The following is a 27,702-nucleotide window of genomic DNA, read 5'->3' as shown; positions in this document are numbered from 1 at the left end:
AAAGTAAAGAGAGTCTTACAGGTCTCTTATGTATACATTTTTAAAATGTTGTGAATCCTCAATAGCATGGTTTTTCATGGATTTAAAGTAATAACTCGGATTTTTTATTTTAAGAATATGATTCTTATAAACAAGAAATACAAATTTAGGATTTAATAGTAGTTTTTGCATTATTTGTACAACATTGTAGAGAGATATTTTGAAATGTCTTATGTGAAAATGATAGTGCCAGAAAGTAAACTTTTGATTCTCGAATGACAGTTTCATAAAGTAAGTTTTTCATTTGGGAAGGATTTTAAGGAATAGTCTAAAAGTAGACATATGAGTCCAAAATTAATGAAATAAGTGTTGGTTTTAATTAGATCTACAAATTACTAGAGAATGTTCTAGTTATTTGTTGAACAACCTAGCTAATGTGCTAAGCTAATGACACCATTGACAAGCATGGTAATGCCATGGTTGATGTGTCCTATCCTAATAGATAAGACTTGTGGCCATCATATAGAACCAGCTTTAGAAAGTGAATAGTATTTCTTACATTCTTGATGGTAGACATGATTCATATGCAAATTCACCTTATGAGTCATGACTCTTATATAAAGGCCTCAATGTAATTAATTTTACTGATATCTTGAGTAGGTAGTGCTTGGTAGGCCCATTGGAGCTCCTTATCAAAGATTTCTACCAATACTTTAGGGCATTATCTTTTCTGTTATCACATTTCTTAACATTGAATTTGATTTATGCTAATATTATGTGCTATCTTTTTGTTGTGTAGAGCATTTCTACTCACTCTACCTTTTGAGATGTATCAAATGCTAGAAATTAAGTAGACACTTCTCTCCTCTCTCTTTCTTTCTCTCTCTCTCTCTCTAACATAATATAGCTATTTCATTTACATCTTTTCTTGTGAATGGATAGATTGAAATCAATCAACTATTTAAGTACTTAATTTAATTGTACAATGGTAGCATATGACTATTAATGGCCAAATATTCCAAAGGACAATGAAAGTAAAAAATATATGTGGAGATCATGAAGAGGTAATAATGCATCTCTTCTATTTTATTTTTCTCTTTTGAACTTGTCTTTGAGTGTGATCTTTGAAACTATCTTGAAAAAATAAAAATTGGTTATCTATGCTATTGCATTTGTCTTCACTTGTTTTTTCTTGTAACACCACATTCATTCAAATGCAACCTTGTCTTCCTTTGTGACCTTGCCTTTACTTCACTTGTTTCAATATGTATTTCTTTGTGTTTTTTTCTTTTTCTTTTTGGTGAGGACAAGAGGGTTTATATTATATTATATCAAGGTTTTCTTTTACAAAAGTAATACTCCACCCCATAACAAAAAACAATGGGAGACAAGATGATGTAAGCATAGCTTAACATCCCATCAGAATTTGTGGCCTTTCAAAACACCATTTGGAAAGTGTTGCATGTAGGATTTTCTTGTGACATTTCATTCATATGCAATCTCCTCTTGTGTTCTCCTTTTTTAATTACCTTTTTAATCTTAGATTTTAATTTTAGTCTCTTTCTTTGACTAGTGTTTATGTAGCATGTTCCTATGGTATTTTCTCATGGTTCTTGTGCCTTTATGACATTTATATTTTTTGTCTTCTAATATTATTAACTTCTCATGATGTTTTATTCGAGTTTTATTCACTTTCATTGCTTCCGCTCTAGTCCAACCGCTGGAGCCATGTTGGCCCTTCTGATTGCAACATCTTTGACATTCTACGCCCAAGCCATTTCTCATTTGTTTCAGAGGATACCGACATGGCTAATGTCACACTCTTTACAAACTATAGCTGATCTAATCTTGTATTCGCTTGAATGTCTTGATGTTGCTGCCTCGAATGCTCCCACCAAATGTGAGACCAAACCTCCTATTCTTCACTCTGATGACAATGATTAAATGCATGCATCTGCAATCACTTCCTGCTACTACTTTGTAAGGATTCATCTTTCTTCCCATTGTTTCTCCCTCTACAAATGTTGCAAAAGTGTCTTCTGTTTCCATTTCAATATTGTGCCACTTCTTTCCTCGCCCTATAATCTATACCTTGTGCCTTAACCAAAGATTTTAGATTTCCTATCTCGCAGCTTTTGTCTAGTTCTCTTGCAAGCCATGATGAATCTTGCCATTGACACCATGGAGACAATCAATGAACCACCACTAGGATACACACTAGCTAGCTTGTGACGTGAGCAAAGAATAGAATATGATTTACCCAAGTAAAGAAGATAAGGCCAAACCAAAAGAACAAAGTCACGTCGAGGTAGCTAGCTCTACATGGAATAGGTTATAGGGTGGCAGGAGGAGAATGTACTTTGCAATGTGGCATGAGGTTTATGTTTGAAGATTTGCAAGGTGGGAAGAAATTTTTTTTAAAAGTGAGTGGGGATAGAAAAGTTTTTAGCTGCTATGATTTCCCCACTCTGACAATACACATTAGCAAAATTGGATAAACCACTTGCCCTCAAGCAAGTGCAATGTGGCCCAAATTGCTTCAAAATACGAACATGCCAAAGGGCATGCTATCAACGTGTATTTTATGAAATGCAATGAACTTTTCCATTATTATGAGCCATATAGCAAGGAGTTGCATGGAAAAAGAACCAATACAAAATTGTAAATAATGTGAGATTTATTAACTGGAGATCTTTGCACATGGACAAATTGCACATTTTCAAATTCTTCTGTTCTAGGGTGAATCAAGGGTGATTCTAGACACCAAAAGATCTTTGCACATGGACAAATTGCACATTTTCAAATTCTTCCATTCTAGGGTGAATCAAGGGTGATTCTAGACACCAATATCACCAACTATCAATGTTTAGAGACCACCATGCACTAGTACCACTAGTCTGGCTTCCATTTTTTCAATTGGTTTTGATTTTCAACAAAACGTGAAAAAGTTATGGACCCTTCCCTTGAATGGGTGTGCATAATTTTAGCATAACATTGGAGGCCCCTTAAACCACATCTAAGGTTCTTAATTAGGTGTGTCCTTTAGTTGAGAAGAAACTCACGTAATGTACTTTTGAATGATTACTTGGTTTCATGTATGTGTAGAGCAAAATTATGATGTTTTTGAATAAATTGTTATATCATATACTCTTTAGGATGCATGCTTCACATGCAACATAGCACTTGTGGTGCTTTAATAGTCTCATTCCAAATCTTTATTCCATATTTTTTTGGTCTCATGTTCAAGATTGGAATGTGTAATACACTTGAAGGCAAAGTTTGTTGAATTCCATTGAGCAATGCATAAGTTATGGGTCAAGCCTCGGTCAAGCAAGATACGCATATGCAAAAAATGCCGTGAACCTCACCAAAAATGGCTAAACCCAAGCAAACATTGACCTTATTATTGGTCATGTCAGCACTGAGTTTATTAGGAAGTATTTTTCTACAAATCAAAAGAAGCATTGATAAAAATCCAAGGAGAAGTAGAGGTTGAAACAATGTCCATGCTTATTCACAACACACATTTGATTTATATATGCATGTTATAAACTAGACTATATAAAAAGGAGCAAGTATGTGTTATAATTTAAAGATCTTACAATGGTAATAAATGCATGATCAAGCTTGCCCTCATTTCACAAAAATACCTACTTGATCAAAATAAAGGTGCAAGTTAAAGGTAACCGTAGATTTTTCTATGGTGTTACATGCACTTGAAAATTTCATAAAGATCCACACTTGATCAAAAGAAAGGTGCAAGATAAAGGAAATTGAAAAATTTGCTAAGGGCTTACATACACTTCAAAATTGGTTTTAAATTGCTTTAAGTAGCCTAAATCCTTGGGTGAATTTTAAAATGTGGGGTATGAAAAGTTGGCTAGGCTAACAAGCCATCGAGTCCCACCCACCATTGCTTTTCATAGCAATGAATACAAGCATGTGCCATTTGTGTGTAAATTTTATAGTGTGTAAAATCATGGGCCAATTGCATATACTTTATATGAAGCATGTAATGAGTTCCTAAGCATAACATAATAAAGTTCATGTTTCATGACATTGCCACATCATAGTCACTATATTTAGATTGTATTCTTATTTTCTACTATTGAGTGTAATTTGATTTCCAAAATTATATTTCTTTATAAAAAAGGTTGAACTTTTTGAAAAAAGTGTGATAATTTGCTAAACTCTATGTTAAATCAACTACAATCCATCACTTTCATAGGAAAACTATTCTCCTTTCCATCATAGAATGACCTTTTATACATTTACATATAATGATCAATTTTAGGAACTTTTATTAATAGGAATCAATTTTAAAGCATTATTAGCATAAAGTTAAGTCACTTATTTTGGATGCTTGACAACTGGTTACAACATTTAAGGTCCACTCAATGATAACGTGCTCGTGCATAATTCAAATTTAGATTCACATGTTTTAAGGGTTATTATTATAATATTTACATGTTAAACTGATTGGGCCATGATGATGATGTCCTTTGATGGGTTATTTTTATACAACCAACATATGGGTTCAATTGTAGATAATGTGTGATGCCATGTACTATGTGGAATACAAATCACTAAGCACCTCATTGCATTCAATTGATACAAAATTTGATGCAAGGAACACATTTACACTATTTTTTTGGGCCAAGGGTGGTGAGATTGCTAACAAGATTGCATCCAAATGGGGTGATGGCTAGTAAGGTGACACTTGAAGTTGAAGGCATAAAGATTTCTTAGTTTAAGAAGGCCTTGGGTCTTTTTAAGGTATGTCGGATGGTCTAGTGCTAAGAGAGCCACGGTGATGCATAACTGCATAATTACGTAACCCTATAAAAGCTACTGAAAATCTACGCCATTATAGATAAGTGCAGCATGGAACATAAGTGCAGATTTGCGCTTGGGCACTGCCTCTTAGTATATTGGGAAGTGTGCATACCTTACAGATAGTTTAGAGCTTATGGTTTAGTTTATCTTGACATAACCTTTCACTTAAACAACCCTGTTTTCAAAATAATTACTACACATGATATTTTATTAAAAGAGTATCCAACTCTTTACTCTAATAGGGGATCCCAGTTGGTGAAAAATGGTATTAGAGCATGAAAGATAGGGGGCAAGGTGGGGGGGGGGAAGGGGATAACTTGAGGGTAGCGATATATTGACACGTGTCGGTCTTTTGGATTTCTTTGCATCGACTTCCTCTAGCATATAAAGAGAGATCTCCGTTCATTTTTTTCCATCACATTTTCATCTGTCATCTTGTTTTGGATCTCCCTTCATTTCTAGGCATCACATTTTCCCACGCTGTGTAAGGTGTTGACGACAAACCCACCAAAACTGGCAAGCTTCTGAAGCATCCTGCCCTCACACTTTACATACCCGAACTCTAAGAAATTGTATGTAGCTTGATTGCTTTGTGTACAATTTATAGGTCTCTGCCATTGCGTGGAATGGCTACGACGAAGAACCCACAACAAAAAATGGCAAGGCGAGCCTAAGCCCCGTTCTGTTAAACCATTGCTGGTGGACAATGGCCTATATACACAACAATGATGTAGCCATCTACTCCACACGAAGCTTGCAAGGCTCTACACGCATCTCTGCCATTACTACAAAGCTTTGTAGGTGGAGGTCTACCCTTTCGAGCTCGTAGTCTCTGCGATCATCGCCTTTGTGGGGCAATGGGCTCAGGGACTTTCCTCGTTTTGGGTCCGGCACCGTCGAGGGTGAGGGAGGAGAGGGGGTTGGGGGCCATGGGAAGGCGAATGTAGGCGGGAGGAGAGGGGGTTGGCCCGGGCTATAGGAAGGGGAGCAGCCCATGCAAGGTCCGAGGGGGGTGGTGGGGGTGAGGGGAGGGAGTTAGAGAGGGGAGTCGAGGACACAAACGATGGTGGTCGGCGAGGCGACAGGGGAGTAGGCTAGGTGAAGGGGGAGACGATGGTGGCGGGCGAAGCAGAGGGGAAGGGGAAGGGGAGAGGGGGATGGAGGGAGAGGGGGAGGGGGAGGGATAGGTTGGCCTATAACTAGGGCGCTATTTACATTAGCTTAGGGGGTTTTATTTAGATTAATTTACATTAGGGGGTTTAGCTTAGGTTAATGGTTTAGTTAAATCACCAATGATTTTTTTCAACGAATCTCTCAAAATTTTTAACTTTTGTTAATCCAATGCAAATTCCAAATGCTAAGACAATTGAAATAGAAAATTACAAACCCAATGCAAAAAGTTTGTTGCAAATCCCATGCCCAAGCGCAAAGCTATAGAAGTTTTAGAATTAGCATGACATTACTAATAAGAGGCACACGTGCCTAGAGCACTCCCCCGAAGTGGCTGAGTATAAGTGTTGTGCTTCCGCTTTCAAAGGGCATCAAAATTAGCAACTTTCTAGTAGCAAGAGCCCTGCCTCTAGCGGGGCAGTGCTAACAAATGCGATTGGTTGATCAATCTCGAGATCTCAAATTTAGTGCTGGGTGAGGGTGAAAAAGTGGTAAATTCGAGTAGGGCAAATGTAGATAAGAAAAAGTGCTCCCTGTAACTAATTTTTCGAGTAGGGCAAATATAGATAAGAACCTACCCTGTCAAATAAGAGCCAACTATCTAACACGTGGAAAGTACACGTGAGTTAACCACATGCAGGGAAAGGAAGGCCACCACAAAGGCATGCGCGAATTGAGTCCTCCTCAACTTACTCTCCGTCTCAGCATTGTCTTATCTCTTCTTGCCACAACAGCATGCTCTTCTGAATAGAAAGTGGGTTCCAACCTCCAAATTCCTTCAAGTTTTAGTAGAGAAACGAATACGTATTTGCGAAAGGTTGCAAAAGAGAAAAAGAAAGCAAAAGGCGATGCTGATTGGCTGTCTAAAGGCTTGAGAACGGAAAGAAAATAAAGCTGAAAGGGATGAATTATTGGCGGACGAAAAGTCAGGGGATGACGGAGAGATTCTGTTGACAGACTTCCAGACGGACACGCTTACGCGCCGAGGATCTTCCGTTGGTAAGTGGGCAACAAAAAGGAGATACCAAGCGATCAGATCAGAAAAGAGATCACGATTTTCAGATTGTGGTAGAGGATGATCGCGGATGCTCTCCTGATCTTCGGTCCTTAGATTTCTGGCGCCCGTTTTGCGGGCTGGAATCTGATTGATTGATTGGATTCATCCAGTACTGCAGGGCCGGCGTGCAGCGTGGACGTCTGCCATGGTATGTACTACCTTTGTTTTGATCTTACACTGCTGTGGCGACGTTGTGTTTTTAGTGAAATTTACCCGCTCGTGATGATCCGAGGCTGTGTGTGGTTGAGCTTTGTTGTGTTCGGCTTTCGAGGCCGACATGCTTCCCAGAGGGACGTTCATCAGTTTCCGTGGTCAAGATAAGTTTGCAAATTGCATGCACATACTTGAGCTTCTTTTTGAGTCAGGAAATTCATGCCGTTTGGTTGCTACGTCCGTGCGCATGGACGAATCTTTGTTAAGTGGATGCGCCCGTGACCCTGAAGCTTTCCTTTGCCGTGACGAAGTGCCTTGACGGAGATAAGATCAAAGTTAGCATAGGAATCACTGGTGACTAGTACTGATCAGCATCCAATAAGCTCCATCAAGCTATTCGTTGAACGTACGCATTATCATGTGCGATCGTGCTGTTGATTGGTATTGATGAGCCATATTAATTGGGCACGACGAATCTTTGTCAAGCTATTAGCTGCAGCTTTGTGTAGCCTATCGTGTTCTGGAACCAACTTGGATCTGTGGGTTCGGTACGTGCTACATTCTGGAGAGCTCTCTTCCACGGTGCTCATTTTTTGGTGCTGTATTTCTTGATTTCTGTTGAAGATCTGATGAATCGACGAGGGCAGCGTCCAGGGTGCAACCATTCGGCGGTTACGGAGCGCAATTCGATCATGTTGCTATAGCATTGGTTTGCAGATTTTACGACCGTAGTGCAAGCTCCCGATTTGTAAGAGAGATTGCCGTGAATTCAAGAAATGGCTTGCTTGTGTGCTCCTACGACCCACGCAGGATCATTCCGCTGCCGCCTGCATCGCGGAAGCCAGACAAAATGGGCAGGAAGCAAGATGTCCCCTGATCCTTCTCCTCCGATACCCGGTCCTCCTCTCAAGGATACGCTGATCAGGTCTAGCCCTGGGTTTGATCCTCCTCGCTCCCAGAAACCAGCAATGTCTGACTTTGGAGATTCATTGGGCGACGCTGCTTCTCACTCAAACCCGCCCATCAAGAAGTTTCGACAGAACGCCGGGCTCCTTCCCAGGACTTCGCATCGCCCCTGTAGAAAAGTCGTCGCGGGACCGAGTCGGCTCAGTCGTATGGTTGTTGCTTGTGCGGATGAGCTCAGTCAACAAGGTCCAGGAACTCCGCTTCTGATGTGAGTCGCTCACTTATTCGTTGAAAATTGGAGCTTCATCATCTGATTGCGAATGTAGCGTTGCAAATCAGTTTGGCTGCAAGACTAAGAATCGTGTCTTTCATCCATGGTTGTCGGTCTGTCAGCTAACGTGACGCTATGAATTTTCTAAGCAGGGAAAGCATTATCGAGGACGATGGGGCTCCAAGCGACAATGGGTTACTGCGAAACAAAGGTACGCCTTTCTTCTCGAAGTTGTTGCCATCGATAGCCGACAATTGTAGAGGAGCAAGATCTGTCGCAATACCAAGGGAAACAGTCGCATATATTATTGCAAGAGACTGATTTCGAAGCGGCAATGGCGACAGGAGCAGGGAGAAACCTGAAATTTCGTGAACAGGCGGATCCAATGATCAAGCTTAATAAACCTCGAGTTTATACCACCTCGAAGCAGGTAGAGATATGAGATCAAGAATCGTCTAGTAGTTAATATGCGTAGAAGCAGCTACTGTTCATGAAGGCTACCGGCCGTGTTACTAACCCATTGCTGTTGCCTTATAATGCAGAGCGAAGCACAATGCAGAATGATGATGGGGTTTCCGATTGTCTCTGGCGTCCTTTGAAAACTAAAAACGAAATGTGTTATACCTTCACAAAAAGAAAAGCTCTCAAAAACATCTTGTTTGGTTATATTGCACTACTTAACAAAAGCAAACCTGCTGCAACACTGGCTTTTCATATTTTTGCATAAACTTCCCCTTGGTTAGGAAGAAAACTCTTGTATGTATGTGGTTTTCCATGTTTATGATCCTGAAATAAATTATAACTTCCATCCATCACACACTAAAGGAAGAAGCCATCTCCTAGTTTTGTATATTTTGCACCTCACATTATGCCACAAATAAGTAAGTACATGCTTTCTTTAATAATGCATTAGTGTGAATTACATGGCACACCTCGGGCTATAGCTACTCATCTACATGCTTTTTGTCCTAACTATACAATACAACACATATAATCTTAGGAATGTTAAACATTTTATACCTAATTACCAAATGTTGCAATATCTTTAAAATTTTGATTGGGAAAACCAGGTTTTGCATGTTCGATCACATATTGGCATGGAGGTGCAATGAAGCTTTGTGAGAAGAAAGTGGCGGGCATCCATCCAATTCGTGGCCTGCCAATTTGTGATCGCATGAAAGATGGGTACCAAAAAAACCCCCACTCATGTAGCTTTTCATAGCGACCCAATAATCATTGATCGATCTTAAACGAGATTTGACCATTGGCAGTATAATATACATTGGTATAACCACTTTTATTGGCAGTATAAGGCATTATAGTGGCATTCAGTAGTAGACGACAATGCTAACACAATAGCATTTCCTCTTTTATCTCTTATGCTAGTTATGCATTAGGGCTTGGGCTTGGCCAATTCTAAGAAAGAGGATAGAATATAGAGGGTGTGCACTCTATAAGTGTGTCCTTTTTCTTAGGTTTGTGAGCTCTTATGGCCCTTGCATTGGGGCTTGGCCAACTCTAAGAAGTAAATTATAAGGGATATACTAGTGTGTCTGTGTAGAGTGTCTCCTTTATTGAGGATTGTGAAAACGTTTTTTTTGTTAGCATTGGGGTTTGGACAATTGTTTGAGAGAGACTATAGTTTAGGGGTTGTTTTAGACGTGAGGTGTTTTACTTCTAAAGTAGGGTTTGGGAAATTATTTGAAGAAAATTAGAGTTTAAAGGGTGTTTTTAACACCTAAATTTCTACTCCTATGTATAGAATATAGGCCCTTAAGTTATTTGACTTTAGGATTTTTTGCATTGGGGCTTGGATGAATGTAAAGGATAGTTTTCAGATATATTCTTTCTTTCATAGGAGTTCTATTGTACTTAGGATCTATATACAAAAGGAGGAGTTGTTGCATTATGGTAGTTATAGCAACATGGCTACATCAACCTTTGAACTCTCATTAATAGAGCTAAAAGTACATGGGAAACCCCAACGAATCCCTTAGAGTGATTTTGTTGGCACAGGCACAAGAAGATAACATCCACTTGAGATGCTCGGCTTGCAAAAAAGTTGCAATGGAAGTGCTCCAAGAATAATTTATAAGAGTTCATTTTTTGGGTGGTAGTAAACATCAAATTGCTAAGTGTGCAGGACCGATGCAAAAAAGATTGCATATCAACAATTATGACAAAGACTCACAAATAGCCCAAGGTTTGTTAAGAGTCAATGCTATGTGATAGATCATCAATTCCATTGTATAGAAATGAATACAAAACCTTGTGGCAACACACCTTGTAGGCACTTTTAATATGTGTTTCAGTTTTATTAATACATGTCTCATGCAAACATAAGAGGATAACTCACAAAAATAGCATATTCCAATGCTTTCCAAAATATTGTGTTTGTAATCATAAAATTCACATCCCTTGCTCTCCTTCTCTTGTCCTTTGAATTCAAAACTCTTTCCCAAGCCAGATAATCATTTGAGTGTGAATTGTCTCTATGATAGCATCTTAATTCTCCAAGACAGATTCCAAACAATGAATAAAAAATCATACTCAAAATATTGAATATTGACAAATGCTCATCCAACAAGAAAAGGAAAATGCTCAAAATATTGAATAAAGGAAAATGACAAGAGCTTGTACAACAAGTAAATATGACTCAAAGCCACATATAATTAAAAAATTGGTTGTGACTCTCTTAGTACATATGACTTGAAAAAGAAAATATGTTTTGCATGATTAGTGGCTTTGATTAGAAGGGGGAAAATATCCAGTACAAAAGAATTTCCTCACATGGTACCACTCATTAATCCATCAATATACATCAAGCAAAGGTCTGAACTTCTAACTGTATCATTGGGATATTTATGTCCCAAACATAGAATTATACACATGGCTTTCAGAAACTCATAGTGGCACATGGGATAAAGGTAACCGACAGGAAGGATATTGACAAGACACATCAAATGAAAGCAATGACCACACAATGTCATGTAGGACCTTGTAGAGGCCTGAAGAGGCAACAGAAACTAGACATTGACCACCTAATGTATCCTCCAGTGCAAGATCATCAATATGAAAGGCAATCGATCTTGGCCACCCCACAGTAATTATCTTCTACATTTGGTGTCACTTTGCTAAACAATGATCTTTGTCTATCATGTGCCTCCCTCGCAAGTCAAAAGCTCCATCAAACTTGAAGTTGAAGAGCCCCTTCCCAGAGCATCCACCCTACCTATTTGCCCACATCTTTCCCACTTCAAGACTGGTGGTTCTACCTAGCCACTATTTTACTTTATGTCTTTCGCTACTTTGGTGTGGAACTCCCACAAAGTCAAATTACAGACATGTCTTTAATTTTTGTACATCCTACAAGCTCATGTGACTCTAGAGTCTTCATCATGTGAACTTTGTCTTTTCTTAAAGGATTCTTGAGTTTTGTAGATCTCCTACAAGCCCATGTGACTCTAGGTTTGTCTTGTTCTATGCTTTCCTCTCTTCCAATGCTGATTAGTCTTTGAATTTTTTCATGTTATGTGTAAGAGGTGGATGCTTGGGCTGCACATCAGATAGCACGTCATAAATCAATATATCTACATTTTTTAATCAAACTAGTTTATTGATTTTTTATAACTTCTTAAAGAAAGGGAAATAAGATAGTTTTCCATGCAAAGTATCAATCATGTGCAATGATGGATTTGGTGGTCAAATATTGTGTTAAATTTGAAATTTTTGTGAAGTTGAGTTGCAATTGTTTGATAAACTAAAAGATTGCAATTCCAACCACTTTTACATGCTGCCATAAAGAGTTACTAAAAACTAAGTAGAAACATTGACACATTTTTGAATTGAACATGTAATCATGACCACATGCCAATGCTCAAGTTGGGTGATATTTTTTGAGCCAAGATTTGGGAAATAGATGACAAGGATTATAATTGAAAGTGCAATCTTGGATGCTCTTAGAAATTGGGTTTGGTTTTTTGGTATTGATGGAATGAAGCACTTGGAATCATGGAATTTGTAGAAACTCTGTTAGGTTGAATGTTTCATCTTCAAGTGGGATGCAAAAAATTACCTGATTTGAAATTCCATTTCCAAGAGCTCTAACTTTCAAAACCCAAACCCCCCAAAAATGGGTCATTTGGGAGCTGGGATTGCATATTCACGTAATGTATTTCATGCAATCACAGTCACAATCATGCCTTTGTGCTATTAGGTGGCCTTGACCTAGAAATTGGATATATACAAGCGATAGTATCAACACCGCAATGATAGCCCCATATCGGTAGTAGTAATAACACTACCATCGGTAGTTTGACACAATACTCCTTGCAGTATTACTAGGACTACTGCCAGTAGTATTCTTATCGATAATATTAGCAATATCCTTGCTTAGAATTGGGATGGTAGCAAGCTAAGGGTGTCCACTTTTTTGACTACTCCAGGAAAAGTGTGACACCCCCAACTCGCAAATACAAAGGATTGCACTACCTTGATCATGGTACTGCATGCAATCGAACTTCAACACATGGAGGTTCATGATCTAATGAGTGGAGGTTCGAGAGGAGCAAAAAGCTCAATCGTGGTATTGTGAAGAAATCACAGCTCTGCAAATAAACCTCGAACATGATTATATGTCATCCAACATGCCTACCTCGTTTGAGGTGTGTGGAAGCCTACATGCGCATCTGAAAACCTCGATTGTGGTATTTTGGGCACGGCACTCTAAGCACCTGTGGCAATGATCTGGCAAGTCAAATACCATGATCGAGGTATTTCATACCACGATCGTGGTATTTCCTACCTCGATCATGGTATTTCATACCTCGATCGTGGTATATATGGATGACACATCTTGCGCCCATGGTAATGAGTTGGCATTCTAATTACCTTGATCGAGGTATGTCGACGTGGCATACATTCAGCATTTGGCGAGGCAAATCCTATGTGGTATTCTTGTGTGGTCACAGAAGTACCTCGAACAAGGTAAGTTGGCATGCTAAGTTGGCAGAGAAAACCAATTATCTCTGCTCATCGTCACTAGAGGTCCATTGCTCTCTCTCTCTCCCAGAGGTCCATTGCTCTCTCTCTCCCCAGCTCTCTCCATTCTCTGTGTAAATTGGCTCTCCCCTTCTCTCTCATTGAAGCCCTCGCACTTTGGACCGTATGTTCACTCTGGTGCAAAAACTAGTTATGTTTGAGTGATTCTATAGCTCTCTCTCTCTCTCTCTCTCTCTCTCTCTCTCTCTCTCTCTCAGGATGACTTTCTCGTACAGTAAAATTGAGCATGCATGTTTTGATGTATTGTCTTCTTGTGTCATTCATTAATTTATGATTTATCATTGAAATACGGTTGTGCGCAGGATGGAGAACTCTGCACTAGAAGCGCCACACCATGAAGGGAACTTGCTCAATGCACTGCCATAGCATTGCTACGAAAGGAACATGAGACACTTGACATTAATAGTTGTGCGACATTTCAAGCATACCATAAAGAACTTAGACTTGAGAACGAAGGCTGACATTTTGTCTAGGGTTATAAAACATCCAGATATGCAAAAGGTTGTCGATGAGACAAATTTTCAAAGCGAGTCCATATCAATGGAAATAGTGGATAATATAAAGACATCATTGAGTCTTATGAAAAGAGTAGAAAGTGTTGATAAGTTAGCTACAAAGAGAGCAGCTTTCCACATGATTGCTAACACTTCAGCATTTGAAAAATATAGTGACAGCAAAGTAGCTAAAGCCCTTGGAATTCAAGCATGGAATGTGAAGAAACATCGCATGGACATAAAACAAGCTTCCTTCAAATGGGCAGATGGAGGTCGAAAGCATAGATAGGATTCCTTAAGTTGTGAGGTTGTTCAATGTGTTGTCTAGTTCTGGAAAGACAACACTAGGGTTTTCCCAAACAAGAAGGATGTTTGCAAGCATAGGCTTGGCCCAAAAAGTTATGCAATACATCCCACCCATTTCTTGGAGCTCACAAAGGTGCATCTTCCTTCTTTCAACGAAGCCCAAGTTACACACTATTATTTGGTACTCTTTACAACTATTTAGTACTATCAGGGATAATATTAGTAATGTTCAAATGTTAAAGCTAACATTTAACACTATAACAAACTCTATATGAAGGGAATTTAGCACTAAATCATAGAATCATAGTACTAAATACTACACCGGGGACTTAATATGTTTATAGTATAGACCATATTTTAGAAATCAGTCATAGGAATAAAGATAGGACAAAATAGTATTATTTGCTCTTTTAAGTCAGTTTTATTATGACTAAATAGAATGCTCGCTATGACTAAATATTACTATTTAGTGCTAATTAGTAGTGTGTGATGTTTGAAATTGTTTGTATTAGAGAAGGTCTTCGAGCAACGTAATCATTCTCTCCTTGCACTAACCCTACTACTAGTTCTATTTAGTACTATCCCTTGCACTAACCCTGCTACTAGTACTATATAGTACTGTTTAGATATTGTTCTCTTTCTTGCCTTAACTCTGCTATTACTACTATTAGTTCTATTTAGTATTATTTTGTAGTATTTTAGCACTATTTAGAACTATGTAGCACTTAGTAACATTTAGCACTGAGTAAGTACTATTTAGAAATCAATTTTTCTTAACGCTTAGTAATATTAGCACTTAGTAAGTACTCTTCAATACTATCTAGCACTTAGTAATATTAGCACTTACTATTCAATACTAATAGTACTATATAGCACCTAGTAATATCACACACCATCTAGCACTTGCCATTTAGTACTAATAGTACTATAGATCAAGCATTTACTATTTAGTAATATTAGCACTTGCTATCCAGCACTTACTAATATTAACACTTCCTATTTAGTACTATCTAGCACTTACTGTTTGGTACTATCCCTAGCACTGGCAATATTAGCACTTACTAATATTACCACTTAATATTTAGTACTAATAGTACTATCTAGCACTTAGTAATATTAGCACTTAGTAACATTAACACTTACTAATAGTACTAATATTGGCACTTACAACAAATAGTACTAAACTAGCAATTAGTAATATTCGCAATTAGTACTATCTAGCATTTAGTAAAATATTTAGCACTTAGTACTATGTAAACATATTTAGTACTATCTAGCATTTACTATTTAGTACTATTTAGAATTTACTGTTGAGATATCGAGCTCCACTCGTGATATGCCAAGGTGACCGTTGTGCATTTATGTCATCGACTTGTTAACTGCAGATGCGGTTGGTACACTGCCCATGAATAATAGCTGGATGACAGCTATCTTTATGTACTCTAGTTAGTGGCTCAATTAGTATGCCACCTTAGTTAGTTGAGTTTGGTTTGAGACCCACATATAGGGTTCACCTATTCTTTTTTACTTAGAGTTCTTTTGGCTTTCACAACTAAGAAGAGAAAAACTGTTTCAGCCTCCACCTTGGTGTATATTCCCCCATTGTGTATGTGAGAAAGTTGCAAGTAGACTCCTTCCTTCTCTCCCACTCTCTTCACATGGCATCAGAGCTCGGTTCATGGTAAGGAGCTCAAGAAAGCAAACCAAGTTCGCGGTGTCCTAGTAAGAGGATCAGTGTTACTTTCCTTTTTTTTTGAGTTTGGGAGCAAATCTCTCCAGGTAGCACAGTCGGAAAGTACCAGAGTGCACTGTCTCAGATTGGGACACCCTTTGCGGTGTGGCGAGAGGGAAGTCCTTGATGAAATTAATTTTTTGATTCCAGGCCATTTCGGAGCCCCGTTTTGGTGGCGGAAGTTTTCCGCAGGCACTCAAGAAAGGGCCCTATTTTTGCTGTGCGACCACTATTCTATAGGTCATTGATAATTTATCACAAAAAATACATCATATGCCTGTGCACAAAGATATTGGGAGTGGCAGAATCATTGTTATTGCCTATTGATGCATAATTGTCACTAGGAAGTGACTGTGTGGTCAAATACCACTCTCGTTAGTTTTGCAGATTTGCCCTTGTGAGGCAGAAGTTGTGTTCTTTTGCAGTGACAGAATATTTTGCAGTGTTTTGTAATGGTGTTTGATGCTCTTTCACAGATTGTCACTGAAAATCTTGACAAGAACAACTTCCAAGCATGGAAGTTTAGAATGATGAATTTCCTTAAGGGAAAAGGCTATTGGGAGTTCATTACTGGAGCTGAACAAGAACCAATTATTCCTAATGTTCCCAATCAATAGGAGTTGCAAGCATTTAAAGGTTGGCATGAGAGTGCCAGAAAAGTTATGTACTAGCTGTCTATCAGTATTTCAGATTCTATGATTGTGCATATTCAAGATGCAAGCACACCAAAGGAGGCATGGGATACTTTGACAAAAATGTATAGCACAAATATGCAAGCCAGGAAAATGCAGCTCAAGCAAGAGTTGCATAATGTGCAGAGAGAAAATATGAGCATCAATGACTACCACATGAAGGCAAAGAAGATTGCAGATGCACTTGCTTCTATTGGGTCACCAGTGGAAGATGATGATTTAGTTTTTGTGACCTTGAATGGTCTAGGGAAGGATTACGCACAATTCCGGACATCCATTGCCGTCCATGAGAATTTTCTTGATTTTGAGGAGTTGATTGCTCTTCTAATTTTTGAAGAGCAGAGAAATGGTGGTGCATCTTCTTCAAGAGGAACTTCAAAAGAAGCTATCTTCTACTCAAATGTTGAAAGAGGTAGAGACACAGGTAGAGCAGGCTGATTTGGAGGCCATGGCAAAAATCAGAATATGCAGTAAATTCAAGAAAACCAGTCCTATGGAGGAGGATGTGGTAACTTTAGAGGCAGGGGGAGCCAAAGAGGTCATGGTGGATGGCAAAGAGGCCAAAATGCAAACAACAATGTTGAATAGTAAGGCAATTATGCATCCTCTAGTAGACAGTGTGATGACAGAAATGAGCATCTGTTTATGGTGTAGCACATGACTAATTCTGTGACAAGTGTAGAAGAAAGCAATGATGTGTGGTATGTTGACTCAGGTGCGTCAAACCAGATGACAGGTCATGCAGAATGGATGCAATGGAAAGACCAAGATTTCTAGAGACTGGTGATGATACTCCACATCCTATTGTGCAGATTGGTAAAATTCCTTTGTCTATGCAGGATGGAAAAAAGAAATGCCCATCTGATGTATTTCATGTCCCAAATATCATCAAGAACCTGGTTTCTGTTGGTCAAATGGTTGAGCAGGGCTTGCAGGTCAGATTTAATCCTCATGGATGCTTTGTTGAGGATATGAAAAATAAAAATCACTTGATAGAAAAAGGGAAGAAGAAGGGTAGGATGTTACGTTGGATGCAGACATGCCTAAATTGAGTGCAGCAATGTTTACACATGGGATCGATGTAGTTGCAGATATTGATATCTGGCATAAATGCATTGGTCATGTTAATGTACAATGACTTAGATTAATGCAGGCCCAAAATATTGTTGCAAGATTGCCTAAGTTCAAGGTTGCATAAATGCATAAGGTATGTGTTGCATAAATGCATAAGGTATGTGAAGCTTGTCAATTTGGAAAACAGACAAGGAAACCATTTCCTAGACATGTTCAAGAGAGTAAGAGGCCATTGGAATTAATCCACTCTGATGTGTGGACTACTAAAGCTGCATCTATTGGAGGCTGTCATTATTTTGTCACTTTTATTGATGACTACAATAGAAAATTTTGGTTGTATTTTATGAAAAAGAAAAGTGAAATGTTTAGGCATTTCAAAGCTTTTAAAGCTATGGTTGAAAAAAAAACAGGCTTGCAAATAAAATGCCTAAGGTCAAATGGAGGGGGAGAGTACCTCCCAAATGAGTTTGCAAGTTTCCTGCAGGAGCATGGCATAAAGCAGCAATATTCATGCAGTCATACCCCACAGCAAAATGGACTTGCAGAAAGGAAAAACATGCATATTGGAGAGGTATCTCGTGCCATGCTCAATGAAAAAGACCTGCCAAATCATTATTAGGCTAAAGTAGTTGCTACAGCAGTCTAAATAATGAATAGGATTCCCACTGCAGCAAATACATGGCATGACACCGGAGGAGAGGTATACTGGTAGGAAACTAGATATTTCTCATTTGAAAGTTTTTGGTTGCATTGCCTATGTTCATGTGCCAGATGAGTTGAGATCCAAGTTGGATCCAAAAGCTGAGAAGTGCATCTTTATTGGTTATTCTCTACAGCATTAAGGGTAAAGATGCTATAGCCCTTCTACTCATACGTTTACAGTGAGCAGAGATGTTGTTTTTCATGAGATGAGCAGCTGGTATAAACCAGTAAATGTGATTGATGATGTAGATGCACGGAATGGTAATGCTGCACAGAATTCACAACAGCAATCACAAAATATTAGTGGACCTATAGTGTCCTCTAGTAGTGGTTCACATACTTCGCCATGGACAGGCAGATTGAGATCAGGAAAATCGCCTCAAAGCAATGCTGATAGTGGTATGCAAGTATCACGAAAAGGAAAAGAGAAAGTAGATCAGCCCATGGTTGATGTGAATGCAGGTCACTCTTATGTGGATGGTGAATCCAGTGGCTCAGAACAGAGCCTTAATCGGATGAGTTGGGTATTCCTTCTATTGTTTGGCCCTTGTAGACACAGTATGGATTGGACATGCTATCCAAATATGGGATGATAGGTTGTAAGTCTATTTCAGTTCCTTTGGAGCAGAATGTGAAGTTGAGCATAGATGTAGGTGAGCTTCTGGAAGACCCTACTATGTACATATGCATAGTAGGAAGTTTGATTTATATGACTATTACTAGGCCAGATTTGAGCTATGCTGTTGGGTTGGTAAGTCAATTTATGCAGGCTCCAAGGAAACTGCATTTGGATGCGGCTAGATGCATACTGAGGTATGTGAAGTCCACATTGTAGTATGGACTATTTTATGAGACTCGGGTTCATATACAGTTGCATGGATACACTAATGCTAATTGGGATGGTAGTATTTCTGATAGATGATCTACAAGTGGATATATGTTCTCTTTTGAGAGTGCTGCTGTCACTTGGAGTAGCAAGAAATAGCCTATAGTTGCCTTATCAAGCATAGAGGCTAAGTACAGGGGTGCAACAATGGCTGCATGTGAGGTAGCTTGGTTGCATAAGGTACTTTATGATATGCATCAGTCTACAGATGGGCCAATTGTCTTGTATTGTGACAACATGAGCAGTATACACTTAGCAAATAACCCAGTCTATCATGCTAGAACAAAGCACATTGAGGTACATAATCACTATGTGCAAGAGAAGGTTCTAGTAGTTTTTATTGATCTAGTTTATGTCAGCATAGTGGATCAGGTAGCTGACATATTCACAAAGGCATTGGGTGTAGAGAAGCTGCGCAAGTAAAAGACTTGCTTGGTGTGTAGGAATTGGGATTGAGCTTGAGGGAGTGTGTTGAGATATCGAGCTCCACTCTTGATATGCTAGGGTGACCGTTGTGCATTTATGTCACCAACTTGTTAGCTACAAATGCGGTTGGTACACCACCCATGAATAATAGCTGGATGATAACTATCTTTAGGTACTCTAGTTAGTGGCTCAGTTAGTATGCCACCTTAGTTAGTTGAGTTTGGTTTGAGACCCACATATAGGGTTCACCTATTCTTTTGTACTTAGAGTTCTATTGGCTTTCTCTTTTGTACTTAGAGTTCCATTGGCTTTCACAACTAAGAAGAGCAAAACTATTTTCAGCCTCCACCTTTGTGTATATTCCCCCATTGTATATGTGAGAAAGCTGCAAGTGAGACTCCTTCCTTCTTTCCCACTCTCTTCACATTTACAACAATATTCAGCACCTAGTACTATTTAGCATTTAGTACTATCTAGCACTTACTGATATTTGGCACTACTAGTAGCAGTTAAAACTTAGTAATTGAGTGATAAAACTTAGAAAAATAATGATGGCACTCTAAGTTTTAAATAACTTATAGCTTTTTTGTTTGTTGTCTAGTTTAAATAATACTGATTGTTGATGATTGATTTTGTAGGTAGAATTCTTCCTTAATTTCAAGGAGGAGCATACTTCCATAGATATTGGTGTCCGTTCTTTTTAGAATCTGAAGCCCTATTTCATAAAAAAGCTGTAGGGAAAGGAATACTTGTTGTTGTCTTTACCATACAAGAATATACTTGTTTCGACTAGCAGTGATTCCATGAGGTAGAATAGCACATTGTCGCATGGAGATATGTGTGATTGCTTATGCAAGGATTGTAGGCCCCAAGGGGAGGACACGTGTGTTGCCCACACCAACAGTTGTTCTTCTGTGTCTAAAATGTGGCATTCAGCAGTATGTCCAAAGGAAGAGGATGCTGAATGGCACAAGCTTGAATGCTTATTACGCAAATGTGACAAGTGCCCACAACTATTGTTTTGACCATGTGAGTTGGATGATGCAAATGGTCCATTGATAAGATGGAATACGTATGAATATGTCACCGAGAATACGAGAAAACATGATGGAAAGGAAAGAAAACAAGGAAACTCCTCCATCCATCATCATCCCTCAATAGTTGCAACACTTAAATGTGTTTATCACTCACAATTTCTGTAGTTACTAGCAACACTCTCAATTCAAAGAGTGCACCACAAATTTTCATGATGTGTGGTGCTTTCAATTGTTGACTTTGCAGAGAACTATACATTCCAAGTGCAGAATGAGGTTCAATCAATGCATTGGCATAATGACCAAGTGAACGTCTTGGTTCATATTTGCTATTGGAAGGAGACGAGTGAGATAAAAAAGCAATCCATCTTTTACATTTCAGATGACAAAGAACATGACACACTATTTGTGCAGCATTGATTTATGCTCCACCATTAATGGTTGGTGTCTAAAGGCTTGAAGTTTAAAAGACAATGGGTTTGGTCAGATGGGGTAGCATGTCACAAGGCCGCTCGCCCATTTTACTTTGTTGCAAGGTAAGACATTAGACACTGCCCCCTTATTTTCTACATCATGCTGAAGATGTTGCATATTTTAAAATGCAATATATCTATTGTTTGTTATGCTAGGTATTGATCTTTGATTGACATTCGGATGATGTGGAACTTTTTCGAAAGCGATCATGGCAAGGGAGAACATGATGGAGCTGGTGCGGTCATAAAGCGTGCACTAACCATTGGATGTAAATGGTGCAAAGCTACAAAATGCACACGATGTTGTGGAATGGTTGGCATGGAAGATGGGAGATGATTCTAAACAAAGACTCTTTGTAGAAGTAAAGGTTGGTGATTTTTATAGGTCTAAAGCATGGAACTGCCAGACCATCAAAGGAAGTCGTTCAACACACTACATATTGGGTTTTAGTAACAAAGATCCCACACAAGCCTTGTTTAGACATTTGTCATGCTTTTGTTCATTCTGCATGGATGAAACATGGGATAAGTGCACCAATTTATCTCATGCAAGTCCATGGACCTTGAACCAGGCTAGAGCCCACCATCAATGGATAGACTGCATCAGACATGGAGAAGGAATCTATAACATATGCAATGGATAGAGACCAGTTGGCTAACATGCTTCAAATGGGTGACCATTTTGCAATAGTACAGTCCCATACAAACAAAGATAATGAGCATTATTATGCAGTGCTGTGCTCAAAATCAAAAACAGTCCTCATAGAGCAAGAGACGGATGGCTGGGGTAATGTCTTCACATTGGGGATCAAGTGGTTTCTAGAATCTTTTATACAAAAATACCAAAATGCAAAAGCAGTTATGCAATACTAAAAGATGCACCTCCTACTATAGTGCATGCTGATGCAGTGTTGGCAATAAAGTTCCAAATGTTGCAAGCAAAGCACAAGGTTAAAGGCCAAAGAACGGTGTATCGTGTACCCCAGGAGGTGCATGAACGAATCTTGGCAAACATTTCTCTATAAGAATTGTTGCTGACCATGTATTTTTGCAATGGCTCTTACATATTTTTGTGCACGTTTTGTATTTTTAGCTGCCCCTTTGGGGGTTGCTTTTTGTAATACAAAGGCATCTTGTCTTCACAAAAAAAATTGAAAAGTTAAGTGTGTTTTTTTTAGTACATTGATTAAATGGGAGTGTTTCCATGCCAAGTGAATATGGGACAAATGGAAAAATGTTTAAAATCAAGTGTTTAAATGGGACAAATGAATATGCATCTACTGGTAAAGAAAAGGAATCCAAAATTTATGCGTGTAGTGATAGTGGAGCTAGCAAACAAAACTTTTCACAACATGACTTATTTATTTCTCTCGGGGATGCTATGTAGTGAGGAACTTTAATAGTTTTTAGTACTATTAGTTTTGATTGTGTACTATTATATTATTACTATTTAGGTACTGCTATCATATCATACTATTAGCCCTATTTTTTAGTGATTGTGTACTATTGTAGTAATTTTTGTAGTTCATATTAAGTTTGTTCTACTGTCATATCATACTACTTATTACTATTTGGTTAGTACTATTTAGTAATATGTATTAATATCTTAAGTAACTCATCTGTTGTTAATTGAGAGAGAGAGAGAGAGATAGAGAGAGAGAGAGAGAAGAGAGAGAGAGCCATTGTACTACTGTCATATCATACTATTTAGTACTATTTGGTTAGTACTATGTGATACTATGTAGTACTATCTTAAGTAGCACATCTCCTATGAATTGAGAGAGAAAGAGAGAGAGAGAGAGAACCATTGTACTACTGTCATATCATATTTTTGTTATGTTTTTCCTCTTTTTAATATATTGCACTCATAATTTAGAATGAGCCATACAAAATCAGAAGGTGCCATATAAAATCATAATGAGACATATAGAATCAGTCATATGACATTATGGAGCCCAAATGGCTTGGATACAATAGCTTTGCACTGCACTCCACACACCCCAATATACAACCCGGTCAGGCTTGGATACATACAGCAGCTCTGTGGTGCTATACCCACACACCCCAATATACTATGTTTTAGGAAGGAACAACCCTAGAACATAGGAGTTTTTGGCCCTTCTTCCTCAGCATCCTCATTAGTAGAGCCGACCCGAGGGACTGTCATCTCGAACATCCAAAGTTGCTATTTCTTCTGGGCCGTATTCTGCATCTGTAAGGTCTTTGAAGATGTTATCATCCCTTTTTGCAATTCCATCCTATAGCTCTAGAGCAGAAGAGTGTACAGCTCTATTGGACATTGATGGATCTGTAATGCTAGTAAAAAACAACCAACTTTATGAGCACCATAGCAGACATGACACATGATTCCTTAGCTTAGACATGACTAGCAGTTAGTATTATTTTATCTAGAACCAAAATTGGTACTATATGGTTGAGCAAAAAATACCATAAAAGATAACATAAAAAAAAGGACCATATATTTTATTGCATCGACATTAGTTAAAACAATAGCTCACCTAGTACTTTTATCAGCAAACACCACTACCATTTAACAGCACCAATACCATGTAAGAACACCAGTACATTTATCAGCTCACCATTAATTTTATCAGCAAAGTAACCAACAAAGTATATATTACAAAGTAACTAGTACAAGTCTATATTTAGAAAGTAACAACATCTGTATTCATCAATATACAAGTCCTTTACAATCTGGCCTTCAAGGCCTAGTGTATGGTGGGTATTGGTTTGCATAAGGATTATGCCTAAGAATCTATTGGCACATCTCATGTGGAAGGTTTGCTATTCTTTTTTGGATGATAAACCAGTCTATGGACTTTGGATCTTCAGTTAATAGAGTGAAACGACAACATTAACACACCCCATGTCAGCATAATCTGTAGAGAAGACTTCAACGAATAATTTGGTTGGATGCTTACCACAGGCAACTGCAATGCGCTCAATCATATGGCCTTCATAAGGGTATCTCATTGTAAAGGCAAGAACACTTTCTCTGGCATTTGCTAAATCCAATAAGTATGGGAGCAACTGATTTGATAGCTCATCATCATTAGGATCTCCATCATAGGCGAATGGAGTTATGCAGGAACTAGGTGGATATAATGCTTCTTTCAAAGGAGTGTCGTCAACCAGGAGTGTGTTCATGGGATCATAGTCAATGTCATGTACAGCCAATGCACTAAATGGTTTAAGTAGACACATCTCATCCAGCCATGTTGGGTGGCAGAAATCTTCCCTTGTACAATAATCCTCCTGTGCAAAGCTGAACAGGAACTTGAACTCCCTAAACCCATCAGATCCCAATTTGCTTTCTATCAAAGTAATTATAGGACTGACATTTCTCCTTGTCATACTACTCCATGTAGCGATCTCAAAATGCTCCCACAAAGATTTCATGAAATTGATCAATTGTTATCACAAAGAGATGACCTAGTTGCCTAATTTATGAACATCACCACCTTGGGCCATGTCAGGAGCAGTCCGCCACCATCTCTTTAACAATATTCCATTCAAATCAAAGATTAACAACTTTTTTTGAGGCAGAATATCTCTGGAGTCACCTAGAAGCAACTAACACATATACAAATCCATCATACTTGAGTTGATGAATTGCAAAAACAATTTTATATCAACTTATGAGAAGATAAATTGCCAAAAGAATTTCATTGAAAAAACAAGGAAGATAAATTGCAAAAATAATTTCATTCAAAAAACAAGAAGATACATTGTAAAAAAAACAAGACGATAAATTGCAAAAAGAGTTTCATTTAAAACTTGCAAGACTAGCTCTCATACAATGTCATTTCATAGACAATCTGGTCCTAACATTTGGGGTTGGGCATTTGCTAGGATCAATCAAATACGACTTAGTAACTATTTGACTAAATTTCCTCTTCTTTGTCCCTAGGGGATGACAATTTTTCGAGCAAAATCTGTCGAGCGTCCGAGCGAAGGAAAACAAAAGCTTCCAACTATGTAAAAATATGGCAAAAATGGATCAGAAGAAAACATAGTTTCACTTAGAAATATGCAAAGTATTATAGATATGGCTATTTTATTCACAAATATTTACATGAATATTTGGGAATGGTGAGTAACATAATGGGATGGGTTTTAAAGAAACCCACATGTAGAGTAGACTTCTCTATGAAAATTCCCTTATGATCCTTCTTACAACTTTTTCTTAATAGGGGGTGACATTGAAAACCCTCTCTCAACCTATCATAATGAAAGGGTTTCTCCAAATAAACCTCATTGAAGCAAGCCATCAAGACAATTTCGCTAGCAAAACCCCTTTGAAGTGGGTCTTACAACACTTTTAAAAATTGACATAACTTGCACATCCAATGTCCAAATATAGTCATTCACCCACACAAATTGATCAAGAAACCCCATTTGAGCACATCTACGGGGTTACATTTTAAAAAATATTGCATATATAGTATTAAATATTACATGTATTTTATGAGAGTGATATATAAGTCCAAGCTAATACTTATCTATAGTAATTTAAACTTCTTTAGAAACAGATCCATAAATATATTGTTATTTATGCTATAAAAATACTAGAAAGATCCTGTCATATGATATAAATGTGTTTAATTAGTAATTATATATGTATAATATTATTACATTGAGAGTGATTATGAGGGATGTTTCTTAAAGGAATTCTTTTTCAACAATTTTTTAAGGTAATAACAAGCGTGCAAAGATCCGTCTATGAATAAAAAATTTTATGTTATGTTAAAACGAATGAGTGACTACTCTGTATATTTTTAGTCTATGAATAAGAAAATTTGTGTTATGTTAAAATGAATGAGTGAGTAGTGTGTACATTTTTATGATAAAGGGATCTAGTTCTAGTGAAAATAAAAGTGTAAAAACCATGATTCCTAAAGAAATACAATGTTTTAAATCTCTTGAAAAACACACTCGAATAAACTTGCTCATAGGTTTTTACTTGTAAAATTGGCGCATCCTTTGTCCCTGCAGGGAGAAGGATACCTCTAGCACTGTGTCATCCTCCATTTGCTCTCCATTAGAGCTATCAGGCAATTTAGGCTTTAGCCCTGATATAATCTCAACTGCCTTAGTGACCCTCTCATCGCTATCTGTGTCAAGCTTTTCACAGTTCACCCTTGCTGCTCTTTCCAGTCAACTCTCCACCACCACCTATGCCTTCATCCTTGCTATGGTTTCCTAGCAAGTCCTGCATGTCCAATCTTGCTATTGCTTCCTCTATAATCCTATCCGATTGTTGCAAATTTTCTTCATCCAAGTTCAGCAGATCATCTTCATCCAAGTGATGATCGTCTTCGATGTCTCCAGTTAGATTGCTTACAAAGAAATAAATTCAGATCAGAAATGCATTTGAGGTGTTCTACATAGAAGACTATAAATGTGCATCTTCACAAAAAAATAATACCCTCCTTTTTCCTCTATATTCTTGCTTCTATACAATGACCGCATAGCAGATTTCTTCTTGTGTTGTATGTGGCGCTTCATCTTAGTAAGAGCTTCCTTAACAGACAAACTTTCATCTGTTGAACAATATATAATACATGAATAGATGCAATATATAAAATAGGAATAAATGAAATAAAACAAGAACTTATTTTAAAAAAACCCTCTTTTGGCCACATAGGAAAAAAAACAATCCTACTTCTCTCCTCTATAGCTTTCAGGTCCCCCTGTGCCACTACCTACTGCTACTTTTTTACTTTGTCCAACATTTCATCCTTGTCATATTCTTGATCCCCAACATCCTGTCATCTTCCAACTGACTTCCACCAACTGACTTCCATCGAATAGTTGTTTATTGTCTTCTTTTCCACATGAGGCATGCCCCTCTACCTGTTGTTCTTTCTTGGTGTCTATGAACACATTTGAAATGTTAGGAGTTTCGTATTTATCATTTTCAATAGCTTCAACTTGCTTTGTACCAGTCTTTAACTTTTTTGGACATGGTATTTCTATGTCTTTACCTGTTTGTGTAAGGAAAAGAACAATTATTTGAAATTGATTTCAAAAGGCAAATAGATATTTTAAAGATAGACAATAATCAAAAAAATTATAGTAGTATTTAAACTTGAAGGAAATATGGCCCTTGAGGTGTCCCCTTTAGGGGCAAGGGACATATTCCAACACAGCCCTTGCCCCTAAAGGGGACCCCTCAAGGGCCATATTTCCATTGGTTGGAGTCCAGATGTGATTGATACTAAACAGTACTCATTGCTAAGTGTTACTAATAGTGCTAAATACTACTAATATTGCTAAGTACTGCTACATAGTACTAAATACTACTAATACTGCTAAGTACTAAACAGTACTCATGCTAATCCTAATAGTGCTAGATAATACTAAGTGCTAACTAAGGTACTAAATACTACTAATACTAAATAGTACTAAGTGCTAACTAGTGTTAAA

The 27,702-nt window shown here is 38.0% G+C and overlaps 1 protein-coding gene across 6 annotated transcripts; it reads left to right on the top strand.

Annotated features, from left to right (window-relative positions):
- Nucleotides 1-6,770: 6,770 nt before the first annotated feature.
- LOC147901575 (uncharacterized) lies at nucleotides 6,771-9,231 on the top strand. 6 transcript variants are annotated; one of them, XM_087375345.1, is made up of 6 exons: nucleotides 6,771-6,984; nucleotides 7,153-7,190; nucleotides 7,820-8,369; nucleotides 8,525-8,583; nucleotides 8,717-8,802; nucleotides 8,915-9,231. In XM_087375345.1, exons 3-6 carry the CDS (start codon nucleotides 7,972-7,974, stop codon nucleotides 8,969-8,971), a joined length of 600 nt encoding a protein of 199 aa, XP_087231471.1. In that variant the 5' UTR covers nucleotides 6,771-6,984; nucleotides 7,153-7,190; nucleotides 7,820-7,971; the 3' UTR covers nucleotides 8,972-9,231. The 6 variants fall into 6 exon arrangements, with proteins under 6 accessions (XP_087231471.1, XP_087231468.1, XP_087231467.1 ...); XM_087375342.1 differs by having other exon boundaries at nucleotides 7,153-8,369; XM_087375341.1 differs by lacking the exon at nucleotides 6,771-6,984 and having other exon boundaries at nucleotides 6,993-7,190.
- Nucleotides 9,232-27,702: the final 18,471 nt, after the last annotated feature.

Source organism: Dipteris shenzhenensis, chromosome 5, assembly GCF_047967505.1.
Source record: "Dipteris shenzhenensis isolate YYH24624 ecotype China chromosome 5, Dip_SZ_1.0, whole genome shotgun sequence".
Lineage (NCBI taxonomy): Eukaryota > Viridiplantae > Streptophyta > Polypodiopsida > Gleicheniales > Dipteridaceae > Dipteris > Dipteris shenzhenensis.
The sequence above is the reverse complement of the archived record's forward strand: the minus strand, read 5'-3'. Positions and strand labels throughout refer to the sequence as shown.

Bases quoted from the DNA above. Each gene is read 5' to 3' on its own strand.
- LOC147901575 (XM_087375345.1), top strand. From the start codon at position 7,972: ATGGCTTGCTTGTGTGCTCCTACGACCCACGCAGGATCATTCCGCTGC. The intron at 8,370-8,524 runs GTGAGTCGCTCA...TTTTCTAAGCAG, and splicing joins CCAGGAACTCCGCTTCTGAT to GGAAAGCATTATCGAGGACG. The intron at 8,584-8,716 runs GTACGCCTTTCT...CAATGGCGACAG, and splicing joins TGGGTTACTGCGAAACAAAG to GAGCAGGGAGAAACCTGAAA.